The 22,248-nt window shown below is 59.1% G+C and overlaps 1 protein-coding gene across 1 annotated transcript in view; it reads left to right on the top strand.

The window, feature by feature from the left end:
* Positions 1–2,764: 2,764 nt before the first annotated feature.
* Positions 2,765–22,248, top strand: part of LOC119102841 (rab GTPase-activating protein 1-like) — a 28,445-nt gene continuing 8,961 nt past the window's right edge. The window contains 19 exon segments of the mRNA XM_037226292.1: positions 2,765–2,925; positions 3,399–3,477; positions 3,479–3,583; positions 4,035–4,178; positions 4,827–5,015; positions 5,535–5,682; positions 6,831–6,955; positions 7,335–7,491; positions 12,754–12,885; positions 13,206–13,318; positions 14,493–14,681; positions 16,682–16,807; positions 17,549–17,734; positions 18,258–18,293; positions 18,295–18,433; positions 18,851–19,002; positions 19,320–19,425; positions 19,906–19,955; positions 20,405–20,540. Coding sequence (XP_037082187.1) covers positions 2,765–2,925; positions 3,399–3,477; positions 3,479–3,583; positions 4,035–4,178; positions 4,827–5,015; positions 5,535–5,682; positions 6,831–6,955; positions 7,335–7,491; positions 12,754–12,885; positions 13,206–13,318; positions 14,493–14,681; positions 16,682–16,807; positions 17,549–17,734; positions 18,258–18,293; positions 18,295–18,433; positions 18,851–19,002; positions 19,320–19,425; positions 19,906–19,955; positions 20,405–20,540 — 2,473 coding nt within the window.

Here is a 22,248-nt window from a genome sequence, read left to right as displayed (position 1 = left end):
CTCGGCTCCAAAAGTGGGGACCCTAGGTCACAGCGAAGCTGATCAATATCGCCACATTTCAAGATTGTTGCTTGAGTGTATCATTTAGTCTTTACCACCTGCTCAGCTGCTGAGACTGTATGGCGTACAGACAATAGATTTGTCAGATCCGACCGATCAAATCTCCACCAAAATAGCGACTAACTCAGGTCAGTGTGGTTTGTTTCGCCACGTTCCAAAATATTTGCTTGCAGACAGCTCAGCTTGTGTGCTGTCCGCACGGATGATTTCTTAGAACTGAGTTGTCTGCAAGCAAGACTTTTGAAATTGGGCGAAGTTGGCGTCTTTGATTGGACCTAGGATCACCATTTTCGGAAGTGCTAGAGGGTCTCAACCATTAGGCATCGAATGGTGGATGGGCGCGGCGATCTGTCTGCATGGCGACCTGCGTTGTGTGGAGTTCTCCCGGTTCTCATTTTATGGTGGCCTCTTATTAGTTCACATGCGGTGTTCTTGGATATCAAACAAAATGTGAGTACGCGTCTTTTGTGCAGTCCTCCATTTGCATTTTATCATGTGGAATCACGGGATATGGAACGTCGTTTGGAACTCGTGTCAGTTTGCTGATTGTTTCTCTCCTCGTTTGGTTTTTCAAGCGTGTGCGCATGTGTTTTATCAGCTGACTGCTGCTCCGGCCACGTGATCAGGTGTCAGAGGATGTTTGTGTGGGCTGACCGCTGCTTCGGCCGCGTGGTCAGGCGTCAGAGGATATTTGTGTCGGCTGACCGCTGCTCCGGCCGCGTGGTCAGGCGTCAGAGGATGTTTGTGTGGGCCGTCTGCTGCTCCGGCCGCGTGATCAGGCGTCAGAGGATATTTGTGTCGGCTGACCGCTGCTCCGGCCGCGTGATCAGGCGTCAGAGGATGTTGTGTCGGCTGTGGGCTCCGGCCGCGTGATCAGGCGTCAGAGGAGGTTTGTGTGGGCTGATCGCTGCTCCGGCCGCGTGATCAGGTGTCGGAGGATGTTGTGTCGGCTGTGGGCTCCGGCCGCGTGATCAGGCGTCAGAGGATGTTGTGTGGGCTGATCGCTGCTCCGGCCGCGTGATCAGGTGTCGGAGGATGTTTGTGTCGGCTGTGGGCTCCGGCCGCGTGATCAGGCGTCAGAGGATGTTTGTGTCGGCTGACTGCTGCTCCGGCCGCGTGATCAGGTGTCGGAGGATGTTTGTGTCGGCTGTGGGCTCCGGCCGCGTGATCAGGCGTCAGAGGATGTTTGTGTGGGCTGATCGCTGCTTCGGCCGCGTGATCAGGTGTCGGAGGATGTTTGTGTCGGCTGTGGGCTCCGGCCGCGTGATCAGGCGTCAGAGGATGTTTGTGTGGGCTGATCGCTGCTTCGGCCGCGTGATCAGGTGTCGGAGGATGTTTGTGTCGGCTGTGGGGCTCCGGCCGCGTGATCAGGCGTCAGAGGATGTTTGTGTGGGCTGACCGCTGCTTCGGCCGTGTGATCAGGCGTCAGAGGATGTTTGTGTGGGCTGTCCGCTGCTTCCGGCCGCGTGATCAGGCGTCAGATGATATTTGTGTCGGCTGACCGGTGCTCCGGCCGCGTGGTCAGGCGTCAGAGGATATTTGTGTCGGCTGACAGCTGCTTTGGCCGCGTGGTCAGGCGTCAGAGAATGTTCGTGTCGGCTGACTGCTGCCTCCGGCCGCGTGATCAGGCGTCAGAGGATGTTTGTGTCGGCTTGACCGCTGCTCCCACCGCGTGATCAGGCGTCAGAGGATGTTTGTGTCGGCTGACCGCTGCTCCCACCGCGCGGTCAGGCGTCAGAGGATGTTTGTGTCGGCTGACCGCTGCTCCCACCAGCGTGATCAGGCGTCAGAGGATGTTTGTGTCGGCTGACCGCTGCTCCCACCGCGCGGTCAGGCGTCAGAGGATGTTTGTGTCGGCTGACCGCTGCTCCCACCGCGCGGTCAGGCGTCAGAGGATGGCTGAGCCTGCCGGCGACTGGGACAGCACGGACGAGTTTGTGATCCTGACCGAGACGAGCGACGCCGACCCGCGGCTCAGCCTGCCCGGCGCCGGCGGACTGCCCACAGCTCATGGACGACCTGCACGACTGCATTGCCGACGCCGAGGCCGTCGTGGCGTCCGACAGCGGCGCTGGCGGCGACGGCTGCCCGGCGCAGACCCCCGCCGCCGCCCCCGCCGCCCCCGCCGCCCCCCGCCGCCCCCACCGCCCCCGCCACAGCCGGCCCCGCCACAACCGCCCTCGCCCCAGCTGCCACGGACGACGACGACAAGCCGAGTGATGGTACGACGGCGGCCGGCGCCTGCGGTCGCTAGGACCACAGCGACACGGGCTGCATGGGCCCTTCGCCTTGTGCTGTATTGTGGCGTAATGCACAGCATTGAGGATTTATATAGTGTGCTAACTCCTGTGGTCCGCCTGCAATAGTGGGTCGATGCCGGTGTGGTGTCGATACATTAGCGGTATGGCATATGGTGTGGCAGGCGTGGCATATTGTACTAGGATCTATTAGGCGTGTCCATAGCAACCATGGCCGTACTGAATCCGGCTGGTATGCAGATGAAGGCTGGTCATGCGCCGGTCGTCGTGGCCGGCCCTGTGCGGTGTGCTCACACCACGGCCAGGCCCCGCTGCCGGGCCGGTGACGGCGCCGCGGCTCGCTGTGAGGACGGGCGCGGCCAGTGACGCTGGCCGGTGCCGCTCCGGCAGCACTGACCGGCTCCAGCGCGTCCGAGGGCGCCGCCGACGCCGGCAACGACCACGCCATGTCCACCGTGTGTTCTACCTGGGGCGCGGCGTCCATCAACGCGCCGCGCAGCGAGCCCGAGATCCAGCGCAACATGGCCATCCTGAACGCGGAGGAGGCCGGCCGCCAGGCCATCCCCGTGTGCGTGGCCGTGCCCACCACGCCGCAGGGCTGCGTCGTGTGAGTGGCCGTCGTCCCGCGCGGCGTGTGGTGGCGGCGTGAGGCGCCTGCTATCAGTGTTGTTGTTTGTCGGGCTTCCCGGGCGGCCAGTGCTAATCGGTCAAGTCGCCTCGGTGCGTGGTGGCTGTTGGCCTGTTCGTGGCTTGAGTTGTGGGTCGCTCAGCTCTCAAAGTTTCCCAACCCCTCCCCCACCCCACTCGCATCCCGATTTTCCGCCAGTGCCCTGCGATTTCGGAACGATGGTTTTGATTTTTGCGCTATAAAATTTAAAAACCGCTGGTTATGAAGACAAAGCTATTATCAGATATGCATGTTGAGCTCATGATTTATTCAGACGCAGGAGGCTTTTCTTGACTTGTGTGCAAAATATGAGTTTGAAATACATCGCTTTCTAGCGCAAGAGCGTGATCAGCACGGCTATCTCAGTTGACCACCGCGTGCAGTGTTGACGTGCGAGGTCGGCGTGTCGGCAGGGTGTACGAGGAGGAGACGGAGACGGTGATGACCAGCTTCCCCGTCTACCGGATCCTGTTCTGCGCCGTGGGTCAGGCGGGGCGGCCCCGAGGAGCAGTGCTTCGGCTTCACCTGCTCACGCGGCGACGCCGAAGAGACGGCCATCTTCCAGTGTCACGTCTTCAAGTGCGCCGCCGCCCGTGCGGTGAGCTCCTGCGTCGGGCGGTGCGGCCGGCGGCGCCGGCCCCGGAGCCGCCGGCCTCGGTCGCCGCCGCTCCTGCGCGCCAGGCTGGCCAAAGCGCTCCCAATGTCAACAGCTCGGTGCGGAGCTCCCGCCTGCAGCGTGGTGATATGATGTGGATTGTGTGTCCATGGCCGCGCCTTTTCCTTCGATAAGCGGTAAACGTGTGATTGGATGGAACCGTATCTCTTTGTACAAGGGACGCCCCTTACCCTACCTCATGGCTGTCGCGCTTGCATGTGGGACGCCGCAGCGTGCTGTATTTGGTCACCTCGCCCGCCCTCGGCAAGCCATGGACTGTGGTAGCATCACTCACGCCGCACAGGCGGCTTGCCGGCGGTGGGTGCGGGCGCGCCAGCCGCAGGTATGCCTCCGCCGGACAGCGGGTGACGCCGGGCCGCACTCGCGCCCCCAGTCCGGTCGGGTGTTGGGCTGCTTCGCGCGCGCCTTCAGGAAGCAGTCGGCGGAGGGGGCGGCTGAGGACGGCGTGGACGTGGCGCCGCGCACCTGTCGCTACGACTTCGAGCTGTCCGTTGAGATGCAGGAGGAGGACGCCAAGGTGAGCGCGCCGCCGGTCGCCGTCAGGGCAGAGGCGGCCCGGTGCGCCTCCCAGCGGGCGGGTGCCGCTCGGCGGGGTCGGGGGCACGCGGCGACGCAGGCAAGGCTCGGGACGCGCCCCCTGGCAGCCAGTGTCGTATATGTCAGCTTAAAGCGCATATTGTGAAGGAACAGCATGCGGATGCACGTATCTCTGCAGCCAGTTGCCTCTGGTTTTCAGAGGTACGGAGGGTGATGTATTATTTCGGTGCCACGCCGTTGCAGTTATCATATATCTTTATTCCTGGTCAGGGGGTTTTGTGCCATCTGGTCGAAGCATCATGCCAAGATTCATGCTGTATTTCAGCATGTTTGTGAAAAGATGCCGCGTGGTAGGGAAGCCTTCAGCTTTGCCTCATGGCACCTGTGGATTTTTCTTCCATGCTTACGTAGTGGCGACTTTGACATGGAAAACATGTACGCTTGTGTTTTGTCTTTATAAATATTGTGATCTCGCCCTTATCCAGCTAATAAGAAACGTATTTAGACTTAAAACTTGTTTTGAGCAGATATAATATCCAGGTCAACATCCGATGCGCATCACAGACACAACCTCCCACCCCAGTCGGCCCCCTCGCAACGACGTCACGCCGGTCCTATCGGCGCTCAGGGCGTGTACGCGGCCATCCCGCGCGACAAGGGCGGCTTCAAGCTGCGCTGCAACACGCAGCGCAAGGTGCTGGTGTCGGTGCGGCAGACGAGCGACCTGCTGCCGCCGCTCACCGTCGAGCGCTGCTTCGGCCTGCTGGTGGCGCCCGGCAAGAACGTCAAACACGGCGACATGACGCTACTGGAGATGGTCAGTGGCGCCGGACGGGTCGCGGCGCGATGGCGATGTGGGCTGACCTGCTGCCGGGCAGGTACAGCGGCGTAAATTATGAGAAAATTGACTGATGAGGTGATGATTTATTGGATGAGATACAGGTATGCTGCTTGACTTGATGTGGTGGCTGGCACGTGTGCGTGCTGCTTGATGACATCTTCATATTCTTCATCATCGTCGTCATTATCATCGTGGTTATCAACAGCACTGTTATTATTATTATTGTTATTAGAATGTTATTATTCTGACTTATTATTAGTATGATGAGTGTTATGATTATTTTTACCTTTATTTTTATTGCTATTACCATTATTGTTATTACTATGAGCCGTATCAATAGTATTGCTATTTTTATTATTATCACACTCATGGCCACCATCGTCTTCCGGCGGTGGGACACTCATGTGTGTCCCTGTGCGCCTGGCTGACCGGTGCGAGCGTGTTGCCCGGCCCGACACGCTGGTGACCCGGCCCGGGCCGTGTCTGCTCCGCCAGCCCTCCATGGGCAGCGTGGTGGGTGATCGGCACTGCTACAGCGTGGTGGGCCTATGGGACGCAGGCGACCCGAACCTGACGCTGCTCAACCAGGAGACGCCCAAGGATCTGCCGCTCGTGATGTCGATCGGCGTCGACCTGGTCATTGGTGGGTGATACATGCTGACCTCGGGTCAGGGTGGGTGTGGGTGACCTGGTCATTGGTGGGTGACACATGCTGACCTCGGGTCAGGGTGGGTGTGGGTGACCTGGTCATTGGTGGGTGACACATGCTGACCTCGGGTCAGGGTGGGTGTGGGTGACCTGGTCATTGGTGGGTGATACATGCTGACCTTGGGTCGGGGTGGGTGTGGATAACCTGGTCATTGGTGGGCGATGCATGCTGACCTCGGGTCAGGGTGGGTGTGGGTGACCTGGTCATTGGTGGGTGGTACATGCTGACCTCGGGTCAGGGTGGGTGTGAGTAACCTGGCCATTAGGGTATGATACATGCTGACCTCGGGTCAGGGTGGGTGTGGGTGACCTGGCCATTGGTGGGTGACACCTGCTGACCTGGGGCCAGGGTGGGTGTGGGTAACTTGGTCATTGGTGGTAGCACGGCATCATCCTAGTTCAGGATGGGTGTGGGCAACTTGGTCATTGGTGGTAGCACTGCACTGTCCTAGGTCAGGCTGGGTGTGTTTGTGCGTGGCACCATTATGGGAGAAGCACTAAACTGCCCTCTGTTGGTGGGGTTGTCAGCTGACCTGCACATTGCATGTGCGCTCCCGACGGATCCCTGCGCCTGGCGTTGTGGGCCCCCTATATTCTGCTTGTCGATTCTACTTGGTAAATGTTGCATACATCAAGTGAGAACAAAGCAAACTGTGGAATGTTCATTGAGACTATTGGCTGTGCCATTAGTGGTATTGTTCACGCAACATTTCAGACAGTCACTTCCCCAGCCATCGTTTGGCGTTGGTTGGTTAGGTTCACTTGTTCGGTGCGAAGCCATGCGCGTGCGTCAGCCGGCCGATCCGGGCTTCTAGGCAGAATATCTGGTGGTCGCTCTCAGGGCCACAATGCTCGACCACGACCGAGCGAGCGGTGAACCGAAGCGTCGTGTGAACAGCAACACCGCTGATCAGGACTGTAGTCCGAGCCTTCCTTACAGGTGCTAACACATGTGAACGTTTGCGTGAAGCGGTGACTCAAAGATGTTATGTTGAGGCCCAGCGATCAACATTTCACTTCGCCCCCCCCCTCTCCCCGTGTGTGGGGAGGGTTGATTCTGACAGCCGGCTCTGTTCTTTTCAGAGGGCATCCACGAGCCGGTCAGGTTCCTCCTGGAGTCCCGGGTTCGGATCTACCCGCAGTCGGAGCGGTTTTGGTACTTCTCCACCAAAAAGCTTCTTCAGAAGTTCTCGCTGCTCGTTAAGAAGGCAAGCTTACGCCGTGGGGGTGACGGTGACCAGTGCGTTGGAGTATCGTTCATATGAGAAAACAGCGTACACGGACCACCGAAGTGTTTTTGAAAGCATTGCGAGACCCTGGGTTCGTACCGTATCTGCGTCGGTTTAACTTACGATGGCGCTAGAAAGCTCCTGAGGCTGTGCTACATTACACGTGCAGCAGTGGACGTGATACTGGCGGCCACCCGTCGTGTGGCTTGTATGTCGGTGTTTGATGGCACGCGATCACGCGAGCGTTTATTCGAGACTCAAAAGGCGAATATTCCGCGTTGTTGTATTGTTTCATAAATGTGACGTGGTTGAGAAAACGGACGCACCATCGCTGCCACGCCTCTGACTTATCTCGCAGACTGGGGAGCAGCTGGAATTCGAGAGGCTGGAGAACCTGGGCGAGATGGAGACATCCAGGAACATGCTGCTGAGCCTGAACCTGGCGAGCCTGCCCGGACTTGCGGGGCGGTCTCCAAGCGTCACCAGTCCCGGGTCGCCTGGCCAGGAGGAGAGCGGTAAGTCGGCCGGGTCAGTAGGAGAGCGGTAAGTCGCCTGGCCAGGAGGAGAGCGGTAAGTCGCCTGGCCATGGACTGTATACGACGCACACGGTCCGTGGCCTGGCCAGGGGGAGAGCGGTGAGTGGTCTGGAGAGTGACTGTATACGACGTACGCGGTCCATGGTCGGCCCAGGAGGAGAGCGGAAAGTCGTCTGGCCATGGACTATACACGACGTACACGGTCCATGGTCGGTCACAAGGGGAGTGGTACGTCGTCCAGTGTGCGGGGGTGGGGGGAGTGGGGAGTGATAAGCCGTCTGTTGCCCTGAAGCATTCATCGTGGTCAAATGAGCAATATCGGCTCTTCGTCCTCAAACTGTATAAGTAATTTGCTTAGGTGACGTGTGGGTAACAATCCTCGCAAAATACAGCGTGATACGTGAACATTTCCCAGAGGAAGGACTGGGCCCCAATGCAAATGTAAACTCGGGTTGTGATTTGCGATAATTTTGGGTGGTTCAGGGAGGGCATCGATTTAAAAATCCACATATTTGCCACGCCCCTCGCCGAAACATTACGATATGCTTACCAGCTTGTTGCCATACATTTGGTAGCAAACACGCAAACGTTGCAGGCTAATCAGGGTGTGGCTGAGACGAATCCGGGGTAGCTGAAGTCATGCTCATGAGGAGTTAAAGCAGAGAAGGCATGCCACTAAACATAAAAGCCTGGCGAAGATTGAGACAAGCAAATTGAAAAAGCGTTGCCAACAAGATCGCTCTGTACCTAACTGAAATCCAGCCCGGATGCAAGTCCAAGTGCCAGGTGCAATTCGCCTTGAATGATCTTAGTCCAGTAATGCATAGTGTGGGTCTTTTCCATATGGAATGATTGTTCTGCAGTTGCTTATAACATCGCGTGATTAGGGTCGCATGGAAACGGCCAGTGTCATCATTTCGTTTCTAGAACGCCGCTGGGTTTGCATGTGGTTTAAATGCGCGAGGGCTACAAAAAGCGGAACAGAAGGAAGGGAGAGTCACGAATTTGTTCACCAGGCTGTAAACACCCCGGCTGTTTACCCCGGCCGGGGGAAGAGGCAGACAAGAGAGTATCATGAAGCAAACGCGATGAGACGAAGGCCCCGTTGTCGCCGTCTTCACTCGCTCGCCGTACAACTACGGTCAGATCAGTCAGTGATAACCATTAATTTGTGTGCTTAATGGGCACCAACTCAGGTCATCCGAAGATATAAAAGTATGCTAGAAAAAGTGTATACACACTAGAGATCATGCAGCATTTATATAACTGAGGCGAAATATCTTTCTGTCGAAAGTCGAAACAATGTGCAATCGTCCATACAGCAGTTTTCGACAGGTAAGGATGTCGCCAGCTGTAGCGAACTGCAGAGCTCCCCTGTAACGATGTCGACCCTGGGGGGAAGGGGGGGGGGGGGGGGCAATGGGAGCAGATGGACTCAGCGCGGTCCGCCATATTTGTACCCGCGGACTTCTGAGTGGAATTCCGGCTCGACGACCCGTACCTACACTTGGTGACTGAGGTTAGCAGCTTCGTAAAGCAAGCCGACTCTGCCCAGGGGTGACCAGTCTGACCCAGATGCTGTTTTGTCGCCGGATTTGGGCATTTCATTTTGCATTTGGAGAATATCAAAGTGTTGTTTGATAAATGCTTGCGTTTTTGTTGTTTTTTGTTTGTTGCAAGTTTGGTGTGTAAAATTAAGGGGGTCCCTGTCACATCCAGGGGCTTATTTTTTAATCGGATTGGGGGGGAGGGTTCAGACTATCCCAACTGCATAGGATCTTACGCCATGTTTGTAGCCAATTCTCCTTACGTTGCGGCTATTGGTTAGCATGAGGGAGTGTCGCCGCGCGCGGAACTGCGAAAACTCCTTCGTGAACCGTTGTCACCTTCCTAGGCCACTTGTCAGACGTAGCCAAGGCTACACAAAATATCAGAGATGGTTTTCGCTTAAGTGCAGCACACCGCCGCACAGTGCCCTGGTGCGCTCAGTCCGCGAGGTGTAGGCCGCCTCGACTGCAGCTGCGCGTGAACGCCTGACCCGCCCGAACGCACGCCCGGTCCGCTGCGGGGCCTGCCGGATACAACGTGTTGTTTTCTATTCGGTTTCTGTTTTCTATTGCGTAAGCTGTTCTGTACGTTAGCGAGGGGCATTATTGACATGGTTAAGGCGGTAGTAATAGCCTTATTCACTGGAGAAAAACAAAACAGCAGGAGAATGGAGATATAGTTGGGCTGATATTTCGGCAACATGCCTTTATCGAAACAACAGCAGAAGTTGCACATTGCCAAAATATCAACTAAACTATATCTCCATTTTCCTATTTTGCTCTGAGGAATAAGGCTATTACTTCTGTCTTATCTGTGTTACTTTCGCGCTTAGTGTGTGTGTGTGTGTGTGTGTGCTGACAACACGCGTCCCCGTTACGTTGTTCTTACTGAGGCGAAACGCGCGACATGTGCAAACTCCCGTCTCCCACCGGTCACGTGTTTTTAAACACGCATGCCCCTGAAATACGGCCCATGCGGCTGGTCAGACGCGTTCACAAACGCGAGTTGTGTTCTCATCGCCAGCCGGGCGCGCATCAGTCACTGCCAGACGGCGAATCGCCCGAGGCTGTGTACGTGCTGTCACTGTTTGCAGTGACTCCGAGCAGCGCGGAACAATTGTCGCGCCTTGCGGCGGGTCGCGTCGTGGAATGTCGACTGGTGTCCCGACACCTAGCGCCTGGCGGCACCACTCGCCGGCGTGTCCGGCGGATTCTGTCGTCGCTGCGTTTGTCATCACCTGCGCTGCTGTTCATGGCTTCGTGTGCAAGCGAGCCACCCGGATGTCGGCACTTGGTGTCGATCGCTCCACAGGAGGGGGAATGCCCGCGTGACGGACGGGCTGTTGATAACATCGCCTTCAGGGCACGCCGACGACGCCAACACGACCGATACATTCCCGAGGTGTCCGAATGAGTAACAAACTAAGTGCTATGTGAGTGCTGCGCTCGAACGGGCCGCGTGGACGGGAGGATTTGTATGGGACATGTTACTACCTGAGCAGTTCAGTGTGTTGCTAGTGCCGTGGGCCCAGCGAGAGGCCGTCCTGCGACACATTGATCGGTACGGGAGAGTCTGGCGTCGCCTGCCGTCCCCGTACGGGTCAGGTCATAAGCTCCCGGGCCGACGGCGTCACTAGCTGTACCGCTCTCAAGGCCGCTGCCGCTGGGTGCGGCACGCGGGGTGCCGTCACGTCCGAGCTGCTCGGTGCTGACTGCTCGCCGTGTCTGGCGAGCAGGCTGGTCTGCTGGCTGTGACCGGCAGCGGGCGCTCAACATGGTCCGACCCGACCCGGCGCGACCCGGTCCGGCCTGACCCGGCCCGACCCGACCCGGCCTGACCCGGTTCGGCCCGAACCGAACCGAGCCGAGCCGAGCCGAGCCGAGCCGAGCCTAGCCGAGCCGAGCCCCGAGCCGAGCCCCGAGCCGAGCCCCGAGCCGAGCCGAGCCGAGCCGAGCCGAGCCGAGCCGAGCCGAGCCGAGCCGAGCCGAGCCGAGCCGAGCCGAGCCGAGCCGAGCCGAGCCGAGCCGAGCCGAGCCGAGCCGAGCCGAGCCGAGCCGAGCCGAGCCGAGCCGAGCCGAGCCGAGCCGAGCCGACCCGACTCGGCCAGTGCTCCTCCCGACTCCGTGGCAACACATGTTGTGCCGGTTCGCGGAAGGGGCCAATGATATTTGTTGCGACTGTCGCGTGCAACACCGCCGCCACTGCTGGACTGTTGATCACGGCGACGCCCCCGTCGCGCGTGGATCCATTGAGAAGGCAGCCGGTCGCCGCTGCGGGGTCTCATGCCAGCCGGGAGATTGAAAACACGCTTGCTGGCGGGTCGGAAGTGTGCGGCGCTACAAGTGAAGCCAGTTTAGCTGTGGTCTTGTCGCCCGGTGAGGGCGGCGCTCCGGTGTAATCACAGCGGCAAAACCCCGCATCTTGTGGCTGCTGTAGATTGGATCAGTTGAGATCAAACGGCTATGGTATTGGTGTTTGTGTTGTGCGCCCGCATACCACCTCTCGAATAGGTGCTGGCTTGGTAGACGGCGCGTGCGAGGATGGGTCGAGTTCGCAAGTTTTCCAGCAAAAGCTCCTCAGCGGCGACCTCTAGGACGAGGCTGAGGTGTGATGAAAGTGGATGTTCCGCATTTGTTTGGGGTTTTGGATTGAGATAGCCATTTTGAAGATCACTCAGTATGGCCCACAAATACTTTGAACCCTCTTGTTTCTGGGCTGGATGCCCGCGAACCTGTGCGGACTTTTTCGTGCAGTCTATTTTAAAGGTCACCCAGACATTCATGACGCCTTACAAACATCACGCAGATACTGCTACTGCATTTGTATTGGTGCCTGGCTTGCGTCAGCGCGATTCGTGAAATCAGTGGCCATAAATTGGCCGTCGACCATTTTAAGTACAAGTTTCGCCTTGAGTGGGAGTTAGAACGTAAGTCAGGTTGTGTGCTATATAAAACGGAAATTTGAGCGGTGGTACTAATTAAGACGAAACGGGAAGCGAATAACTTGGAAACAGCGCCATAGTCGAGTATGTGCAAGCAGTTTAACAATATGAAATTACGGGCAAATATACAAGGAACACCACGAGAAAGGGGCAAAACACGCGCACGGAACGATATTGGGGTTTCGCAAACTCGCGCCACCCCAACAGCTAGCACGCGCACCGGCAGTCATGCCGGTGAGCACGACGAACTACCGGGAAGAGAGATGTGCGCTCACACATTCACCTTTTCTATATGCCCATTTCTAAAAACCTGTTAAACGGCAGTCCTATGGGCAACAGTCAATCGAATGACTTAAGCGCCGATGGCAATTTCTGTGCATCATCCAGCGTTGTTATGAAGCAGTTGTTACAAGCGAAATATGAATGATGAGTTCGTGTTCGGCTAAGTTCACATTTTCTCGGGATTAAACAACTGCTCGTATGATCTTTGTCGTTTCTATTACCAACTTTTCGAGCCTGGTCTCACAGGATAGTTGATTGTACATCATATGCGACGATTTTTTGGTTGTTGATTTCTTCGTGGTGACACATGCTTATGAGGCATGGCTGCACGTCCTTTCCCTTTTCTTTCTACCCTCTCTGTGTGCGCTTCGGTGCAATCTCTCAGACGACTCGGTGCCGACCGTCTGCGTCGCCGCGCCTGTCCGAGCGCTGGCTCTCGTCCGCGCGGCTTAGTGGCGGCTCCGTTGCAGACAACGACGACCCGCTGCCGTCGGGCTCGGGCGAGGTCAGCAAGGACTGCGGCGAGGGCGAGCTGGCGCACTGGGGCGACGTCCTGGCCAAGTGGCGCCTCAACCTGGCGCAGCGGCCGCGCGGCCTCAGCGGTGCGTTCGGCGGCCGCCACGGCGCACGCGACCTCGCGCCGGACGCCCGTGACCTGCGCGTGAGGTGGCCGTTTGCCGACTTAATGAACACTACGAGAGTCATTGCCTTTGCAGTCGGCCATGTTTGCGGCGTGTCGGTGTGTAGAAGCACGGCTCACTTGTAGCTTATCTGGCCTGATATGCGCGGGTGTGCGCTGACCTGGCTCGACATGTCGGGTGTGCGCGGGTGTGGCCGACATGGCCCAACGCGCGCGCATGTGAGCCTGCCCCGACCGGGCGGCGCTGGTGGGGGCTGACCCCGGCTGATCCCGTGTCGGCAGGGCTGGTGAAGCGCGGCGTGCCGGAGGCGCTACGCGGCGAGGTGTGGCAGCTGCTGGCCCGCTGTCACGAGGATCAGGACATGCTGGACACGTACAAGATGCTCATCACCAAGGTGGGCGGGCCGTCGGCCGGTCGCCATGGCGCAGCCGGGCGGCACAGGCGCCGCCCGCCGGCTACAGACGCGACTAACTTCCACGGCAGCCGAGCTGGCGCGCGAAGAACGGGGATGCTGGCCGGTGCTGTATGCGCCAGCTGGGGTCACCACTGCCGTACTCGTTTGGATGCGACTTATTGGCTGCTATGTTTTCAATGTCACATTCACCTTGTTGCTGACATCTGGACGACCTGCGTCACCGCGAATTCGAGTTGCTGTTATGTACTTGTCGTTTGTGTGGAGTCTGAGGTTGAGCCAAGTTCATAAAGAACTGGTAAGATTCCTGTCTCCGGAACTTTCTCAGATGTGCTAACTAAGGTCTCTTGAAACTTGTCAACTGGGCTACTTCAAGACGTGCGCTGCGCGGTGCAAAACAGCAGATGATGGTTTACCGAAGGATTGATACGAGGTTTTAGTTTCACGAATGGACTATTTGTTCAGACTATCGTCCGTGTCCAATGTGGTAGTGTGTAAACAGTGATTCGGCCAGATGATTTTTTGGTTATCGTCGGGCGTTATTGACTCCTGAGAATGACTGGGTAATGTTTGGCTTTCGGTCATGAATGTGCTACAGCTCCAATGCTGGCCTTGGAATGGCTGGGATTCCAGTCGTGGTCTGCTAATTGTGAGCCTGGCGCTCCGCCAACCGATTCCTTACCTGTTAGATCAGTTGGTACAGCGCTGAGTTTGTAACCAGAAGACTCTGGCTCGAGGTACAGCAGTTATACAGCAGGAGAGCAGGAGAGCGCTGTGTACAGCAGGAGAGAACCCGAGCTGTGACACATGCAGGGCTGAAGCCACACGCCATCCAGCCCTGCTCAGGACTCATTAACGCCTGCCGACGGCCGGTTAATTAGTTGGCCGAGACATTGTGTGCATGCCTATTTACCAAACGAGTGCAAACAGTTCTTCCGTCCGGGGTTTCGCAGTACGTCAGATTCCCTTATCGCCACGTGCTCTAAACCGGCCAGCCCATCAGTTGTCATTGTCGATCAGCCAGAGCTCATATGTGCCTGCGGCGGGAGACGTTGTCTTTCGGCGGTTGGCAGCTTGGCGAGGATGTGACGACCGGCGACAGCTGTTTACTAAAGCCCCAGCGTCTGACGCGCGGGTCCGTGCCGGTGACCCCCAGGACTCCAGCTGGGAGACGGTCATCCAGAAGGACATCAACCGCACCTTCACCGGCCACGAGTACTTCCGCGAGGCCGGCGGCGTCGGCCAGGACTCGCTCTTCAAGATGTCCAAGGCGTACGCCGTGTACGACGCCGAGGTCGGCTACTGCCAGGGCCTCAGCTTCCTGGAGGCGGCGCTGCTTCTGCACGTGAGTTGGTCGTCGGACGCCGGCTGCTGCACACTCCGTGACCTGACGCGCACTGGGGCGGCGCGCTGTTCCAGTGCCGGCTGGAGTCGCGCGCGGTAGCGATGTGCGGCCGCTGGCCGGCCGTGTGTAGGGCGATGTCTTCGTCAGCCGATCGGTTTGGTACAGGTAGTGGTTTGGGGGAACGAGCAGTTCTATGTATTCGGGGACTCCACATGTACTGACTGGCCGCGCGTCCCAGCCGTTTGAACCAACGCTTTCGCAGCCTTGGTGTTATCTCAGCAAATCACAAAGCTCTGTGTCATCTGGCCATCCGGAAAGCTGATCTGTATATTATTTCGCGTCGTGTTGGACGCGTACTGAATCTAAGCTGCTGTGTTGATCGGGCCTGGCCGGCCGTCAACCTCCGGCGCCGGCGGCCTTCGTTACGCGGTCCGGTGACGGGTCCGGCTCTTCGTCCTGCTGTCGGCGGGATCCTGCCTTTCATCACGCCTCAGCGGCTGGCTCCGTTCGTCGGCGATGCGTGGCAGTCCCCGCCTTGCCGCCGCTTGGCGCCTTCCTTGCTCACGAGAGTGTCGGGATGCCCATCCAGGCTGATGCTGGTGTCTCGTCGTGTTGGGGATGGTTGCGTGCCGTTGTCTTCAGGCTTCGTGTCTGACTTGTCAGAGACGTGGCAGCATGCCAAACGTGTTCAGAAGGCGGTGGCCCTGTCCGTTCGATACCAGCTATCCAAATAGTCCTCACCTAGCGCCGGACGGTTTGCGAACGCGGGTCCCAGGCTGAGGCGGCGACGAGATCGTTATCAGCCACCTGATCCTGGTGCCAAGTCAGCGACGTCGTGTCAGTAGCTTCTCTTCCCCCGGCTGTCGCACTCCATTGGCGGCCATCACGGGTTCTCAGAGTTCTCGGGAGAGTGAGATCGACGGCATTTGTTCCTTCCTGTCTAAGGCGTTGGGCCGGTAGGTCTCTGTCAAAAGGAAAGCTTGGCTTGTGCGCTGCTGGTACGCAATGGACTCGCCCAGATAGGTCATTGCTATTTATTCCCGATGATTGAGGTGAGACGGTTCGGCTAAATACTGTCCGTGGCTCGGGATTGAAACTATTCAAAGCCTCCTGGCATATCTTTTTTCCCTTCAAATATCCGGTTTTCAGTTGGCTTTCGAATGATGTGTGCCGTTGGCTGAATGAATTGAATTGCGCCTCATGACAACGCATTTTACCCAGTTCGACAAACATATTTTAGATAAGTGTGCTCTTTAGCAGAGACTACAAGGATGTTTTTATGCTCATTTGGCAAAAGGGCCATTACAGAATGGAGGCATATTCGGCTTTATAGGATGTGGAATCTTGTACGAAAGCGATAAAAGAGTGCATTGACACCATGATCATACTGAGCCAGCTGCTCACAAGTCGTTGTCGTCGCCTTCCAGATTTGATACCGCGATGCTCTTCAGGTGACTCCGAACTTGTAGGGCCGACCAAATTTGTTGCTATAGCTACTGTACGTGGGAGAAACATCCGTTTCTGGGATTTGCCTGCGTGGGAGCGTAGAGACCGCCTTATTTTATCTTCACCTTCCATTCTGTGGGCTTTGGTGAAACAGTTGCTCCCTGGCAGATGAGGACTCCCACTTCCTGAGTTGTGAACATCTGCCATTCGCTTCTAACTTGGAGCACCTGATCTCTCTCATGCAGTTTTCCGCTGTCTCGCAGTCAAATGAAATCAAGTTGGGCCGTGAATTTAATAAGATCGCAAACTTCGAGTGCTACATGGTTCCAAATCTACTCTCAGCCGGTTGTCATTAGACGCTCCGAATGAGGAGTTCCCGCCCTGACTAAAGCGCTCGACTGATTGCGGCGGTGACTTCGGGCCGGATGTAATCGGTGGCGTCGGGCCGCGCGGCCCGCCGTCAGCGCGCCGGAGACAGCTGGCGCGTGCTGCTCGTCCCTGCCCTCGGTTCACGCCGTCGCACGTGACCCCTGACCCCTGTCCCCTGTCCCCAGATGCCTGAGGAGCAGGCGTTCTGCGTGCTGGTCCGCATCATGTTCCAGTACGGCCTGCGTGAGCTCTTCAAGGACGGCTTCGCCATCCTGCACCTGCGCTTCTACCAGCTGGACAGACTGCTGGAGGTGGGCCACTTCGGTCGGCGCGCGTTGTTTACGTTCGCCTTATCTGAGCGTCAGATGTAATCGGTTCGTATGTGCTGTCCACACGGACCTTGTGACCGATTTGTAGGTTACTCCTCGCGGGAGACTCACGCCGGGCTGCTGACGCCTGGTGTAGAGTGTGTTGTGACTGGTGACCTCGTCCCCGTAACCACCGAGCCCCTGACGCCTGGTGTAGAGTGTGTTGTGACTGGTGACCTCGTCCCCGTAACCACCGAGCCCCTGACGCCTGGTGTAGAGTGTGTTGTGACTGGTGACCTCGTCCCCGTAACCACCGAGCCCCTGACGCCTGGTGTAGAGTGTGTTGTGACTGGTGACCTCGTCCCCGTAACCACCGAGCCCCTGACGCCTGGTGTAGTGTGTTGTGAATGGTGACCTCGTCCCCGTGACCACCGGGCCCGGCCCCTGACGCCTGGTGTAGAGTGTGTTGTGACTGGTGACCTCGTCCCCGTGACCACCGGGCCCGGCCCCTGACGCCTGGTGTAGAGTGTGTTGTGACTGGTGACCTCGTCCCCGTGACCACCGAGCCCCTGACGCCTGGTGTAGTGTGTTGTGAATGGTGACCTCGTCCCCGTGACCACCGGGCCCGGCCCTTGACGCCTGGTGTAGAGTGTGTTGTGACTGGTGACCTCGTCCCCGTGACCGTCGCGCCTCTGGGCCCGGCACGAGCCGTGCCGGCGCTGACGCAGGCCGGCGCACCGACAGGAGCACCTGCCCGAGCTGTGGAGCCACTTCGCCGAGCTGGGCGTCGAGTCGCACATGTTCGCCTCGCAGTGGTTTCTCACGCTCTACACGGCCAAGTTCCCACTGTACTTGGTGTTCAACGTGCTGGACGTCTTCCTCCTGAAGGACATGGACTGGATCTTCCAGGTGGCCATAGCTCTGCTGCAGGTGGGTGCTGACTTGGGCGCGGCCGTGTCCGCAGCTGGTAGGGTGAGCGGGCTAGGCGTTCGCTGTGGTGCAGCACCGGTGCGCCACTCAGGCCACCCCAGCGAGAGCCTTCTGTCAAGCCCTGCTTCACTGTTGTGGTGCTGGCACACGTTCAGTGGGCACTCCTCGACATGATGCGTTCGTGGACGATGTTTTCAGTCGCGGCATCTGAGCTTTTTTCATCAGGTTTGCGTTGCTGTGCAATGTAAGAATGGCTCCACCGCATCTGCCGTAACTTCTTCCAGAGCTGAGAGTCTTGGCATCAGGTTTGTATGGCTCATGCGCTTTGATAAACAACGTGCGTTCACGGTAATCTGTCTGTCCATGAAAGCAGCTGTAGTGTGTCGTGTATCTCCGGCGGCCGGCTGTCCGGTTGGGTGCGCGGGAGGGGCATGCCGCTCCCCATCCTGAGCCTCATCTGGGCCGGCCAGGTGTGCGCGAAGACGAAGGTCCCCATACCCATCCCATGCTCGTGCCCGGCCAGGTGTCCAAGAAGGACCTGCTCGGCCTGGACTTCGAGGGGCACACTCAAGTTCTTCCGCGTCTCGCTGCCGAAGCGGTACCGCAACGAGGAGAACGCGCGCCAGCTGGTGAAGACGGCCGTGGCCACCAAGGTCAAGAAGCTGCGGAAGTACGAGAAGGAGTACCTGGCCATCAAAGGTGAGACGGAGGCGCGAAGTGAGCGTGATCTCCGCGCGTCGGCGGCACCTGGCGCTGAACGGGACCGCAGCGTCTCGAGCAGTCGGCGCGCTCGCGTGGGAACTGTGTGTGTGTAACGTGCTGCGCCGGCAGGGGATGTCATCTGGCTTCCCGGGGACGGTCCGGGTCCTACAGAGTAGGCGTGGTGTGGTACTGAAGGAGAGACACTTGTCCGGGCCATGAAGTGGTACAGAAGCTCCCGAAGTTGGCACGGTATGACATCAAGGTGATGCGTATGGATCTTGAGCTAGACGATCGCGCAGCGTTATCGAAGGACGGCGTTCTGTTACAGCCGATGTAAACGCTGAGTCACGCTCGTCATGAGAATGTCCTGCGACAGCCGCGGAAGTGTCTGACCGTCGCGCGGCCGGCCCACAGAGCAGGAGCGGCTGCGGGAGGACCCGGCCGACCGCCTGCAACGCGAGAACCGCAAGCTGCTGGCGGCCAACCTGCGCCTCGAGCACGAGAATGACGACCTGGCCATGGAGCTGGTGGCCAGCAAGATCCAGCTGCGTCGCAACCTGGACGTGGTTGAGGTCCACCGCACCTCCGCCCCGCCTTACGGGTCGGCGGAGCGCGAGCGTCGGGGCCTGTGTCAGCCACGTGCTGCGCGGCAGGACCAGTACGCGCCTTCCTTGCGATGTGGGTGCCTGGTCAGTCATGTCTGCGGGATGCGTCTGTCCCTTCCCTCCACTCGCTGTCCTCTTTTCGAAATGATCTGGCTAAGAGGAGTGGCTTCCTGAGGTGGTCCCGCGTCAGCTGTCTCCGGGGACGCGCCGAATGACCGGGGGTGCTGCCGCCGCGCCGCGCGCGCCTGACTGACGCGGCGGCGCCCCGGCCCCGGCAGACGGAGGAGCAGTGCGAGAAGATCTCCCGCGAGCTGGTCACCTCGCAGACCCGGCTGGCCGATACGGAGGAGGAGAAAGCGACGCCTGCTGGACGAGTCGTGTCAGGTCAGGCGTTTTAGGTGTCATGCGCGTCGTGAGCTGCGTCAAGCGTATCAGGTTAGATGTGTCGCCAATCCGCATTGGTGGTATCAGTATATCACATGGGTCGCTGCAGCCTAGTGCGCTTAATCAGGTATATCACACGGGTCGCTGCAGCCTAGGGCGCGTTTATCAGGCCTGTCATGTGTCGTCATCAGGTGAGGTCAGTGTGTCGTAAGGGTGTCAGACGTATCAAGCAGACGAACCGTGTCGGTCGTGTCAGGCAGTTCATCCGAATCGTGTTAGTCTTGTCGTGTGTGGCGGACGAATCGTGTTGGCTGTGTGTGGCCGACGCGCGGCGCCCCAGCCCGGCCGCCGGTGCCCAGCCCTGCCGCTTCGGACCGCGTCGGCCCCGCCCGCTGAGGTGGCGCCGCGCGTGGGGCCCGCCGGCTGCGGCGGCAGCGAGGCGGGTCGCGGACCCCTCCGGCCGCCGGCCGTGCGCGACAGGTGAAGGAGCTGCTGAACGGGAGGTGCAGAAGAGCGAGTCGGAGCTGCAGGTAACGCCTCCATCATCGACGACTACAAGCAGTGAGGCGATCCGGGCGTGTGAGGAGGCTGGTCGGCCCGGCGAGACCGTCTGACGCTGGTGGGAGCGTCCGTTGTATCGTGGGTCAGCAAATGGTGGCGGGGACGCGTGCGGTGGCGTGGGTGCTGATGGTGTTTTGCCCTGCTCTCCTCAGATCTGCTCCCAGCTGAGCGCGCGGCTGGAAAAGGAGCAGGCGGCTCGCTCCAACAGCGAGATCTCCAGTTCATGAAGGTCGTGTGCACGGTGCAGTCTCCTCCGAGAGTGGGTGAAGCAACGCCACAACACCGGCGTCCAGGCGGCGACTGCGGCCGGCCGGCGTCCGACCTGACCGACCGGTGCTGGCGAGTCCGCGTGACGGTCGCGGACGTGACGGGGGCGTCGCCGCGGGCCGGCGTGACGCTCGTGATGTGCGGCCGGCAGGGTCTCGTCACCACCGCCTGTCAGTCGTGCTCGGTCAAGTACGCGTCCGGACGGCGGTGCAGCACCCGCTGGCGCGATCTCTGCGAGGAGGACCCGGTGCGGGCCCGGGACGCGCGCATCCGGAGCTCGAGCTCGAGCTGGCCCGCACCAAGCTGGCTCAGGTGGAGGTGGAGTGCAAGAACCAGGTGAGTGGGTCCGCGCTGACCCATCGCCACCCGGCCCAGGCCTGGTGTTCGGGTTGTGGAGCCTCCGAGTCCACAAACATTTGATGGGTGTGGCGTGCACGGCCGGCTGCGTCGACTTTTGCCGCTATGACCGGTATGCTGTATGGGAGCGCTGAAGGCCGTATGTGAGTCGTGTTTGTCGTGAATGTGATGGGTGTTCGTCGCAATGTGGCTATTATATCGTTGGCATATTTTCTTAAATTTTGGGGTATTGTAAGTATTTGCATTCGTATTATCACTCCTCGCTATTAAAAGGGCGAACATCCGCCAGATTACACATTCGCTTGATCGGCGGTCGGCCAATACGGCATAAAATGTGTATAAACGGCAGTCTTGAGGTAACGTATCCACCGCTGCTCAGTGATGCGGGCTGTGTACCGATGACAGGTGAGGGAAATGCCACGGACCAGCCGCGGACCGTTTTTTCTTCTTCGTGCTGGCCTTCCGCCAGGTCTATCAGTGGCCATCCCATAATTGAAAGGGTGACATTTATTGCCGCTGTTTGGTCCCATGTTCTGACGGACGAGTAGGGCATGTACTTCTCTGTGTGCGACTCACAAGGTTAGGTGTACGCCGAGCATCGTGCGGAGCTATCGCCGGACTCTTCTGTTCTCTCCGCTCTGGGCGGAGTTATTGTCGGGCCGGGGCGGACAGCACTCGCCTCCCGTGCGGCGGACGGCACTCGCCTCCCTGGCGGCGGACGGGACTCGCCTCCCGTTCGGCGGACGGCACTCGCCTCCCGTGCGGCGGACGGCACTCGCTTCCCGTGCGGCGGACGGCACTCGCCTCCCGTGCGGCGGACGACACTCGCCTCCCGTGCGGTGGACGGCACTCGCCTCCCGGGCGGAGGGCACTCACCTCCCGTGCGGACGGCACTCACCTCCCGTGCGAACGGCACTCACCCCCGTGCGGCGGACGGCACTCGCTTCCCGTGCGGCGGACAGCACTCGCATCTCGTGCGGACGGCACTCACCTCTCGTGCGGACGGCACTCGCATCTCGTGCGGACGGCACTCACCTCCCGTGCATACGGGACTCACCTCCCGTGCGGACGGGACTCACCTCCCGTGCGGACGGCACTCACCTCCCGTGCGGACGGCACTCACCTCCCGTGGCGGGGCGACCGCGGAGGATCAGCACCCGGCATGCCTATCCTAGCAGCGGTCCAGCCAGGCGCCCCCAGTTCAGTCGACACTGTCGGGAGACTCGAGCCGCAGCCGAAGCTCGAAGCTCAGCAGCTGGCAGCTGCGGCACGTAAAGCCCGGCTATGGTGAGCTCGCGCAGCTCCATGGCACACGGCGCAACGGTGCCGAATACTCCCGTCTAAATAACAACCACGTCCGCAGTGGCGTGGCCGCGAGACGGCTTACCAACACACACGCACGGCGCAGGACCGCGTGAGTAGTGTTTGTTCTGCGAGTCCGTGCTGGATCCCCCCCCCCCCTCTGTACTGCCCCGACCGTGCGCACTGCGTGCTCTGGTGATAGCGGTTTCCACAAGGCCGGTGACTGGTCGGTTCGGGCCTCCAGGGCTCGGGACAGTTGGTCCAAAGGAGCGTTCAATATATCCGGCAGATATCTTGGGCGCGTGGGCAGATATAGAACAGCAGACGGGCTCATTT

Source organism: Pollicipes pollicipes, unplaced genomic scaffold (genome assembly GCF_011947565.3).
Source record: "Pollicipes pollicipes isolate AB1234 unplaced genomic scaffold, Ppol_2.1 Scaffold_5724;HRSCAF=6776_pilon_pilon_pilon, whole genome shotgun sequence".
Lineage (NCBI taxonomy): Eukaryota > Metazoa > Arthropoda > Thecostraca > Pollicipedomorpha > Pollicipedidae > Pollicipes > Pollicipes pollicipes.
This window is presented reverse-complemented; position numbering and strand designations above follow the sequence as displayed.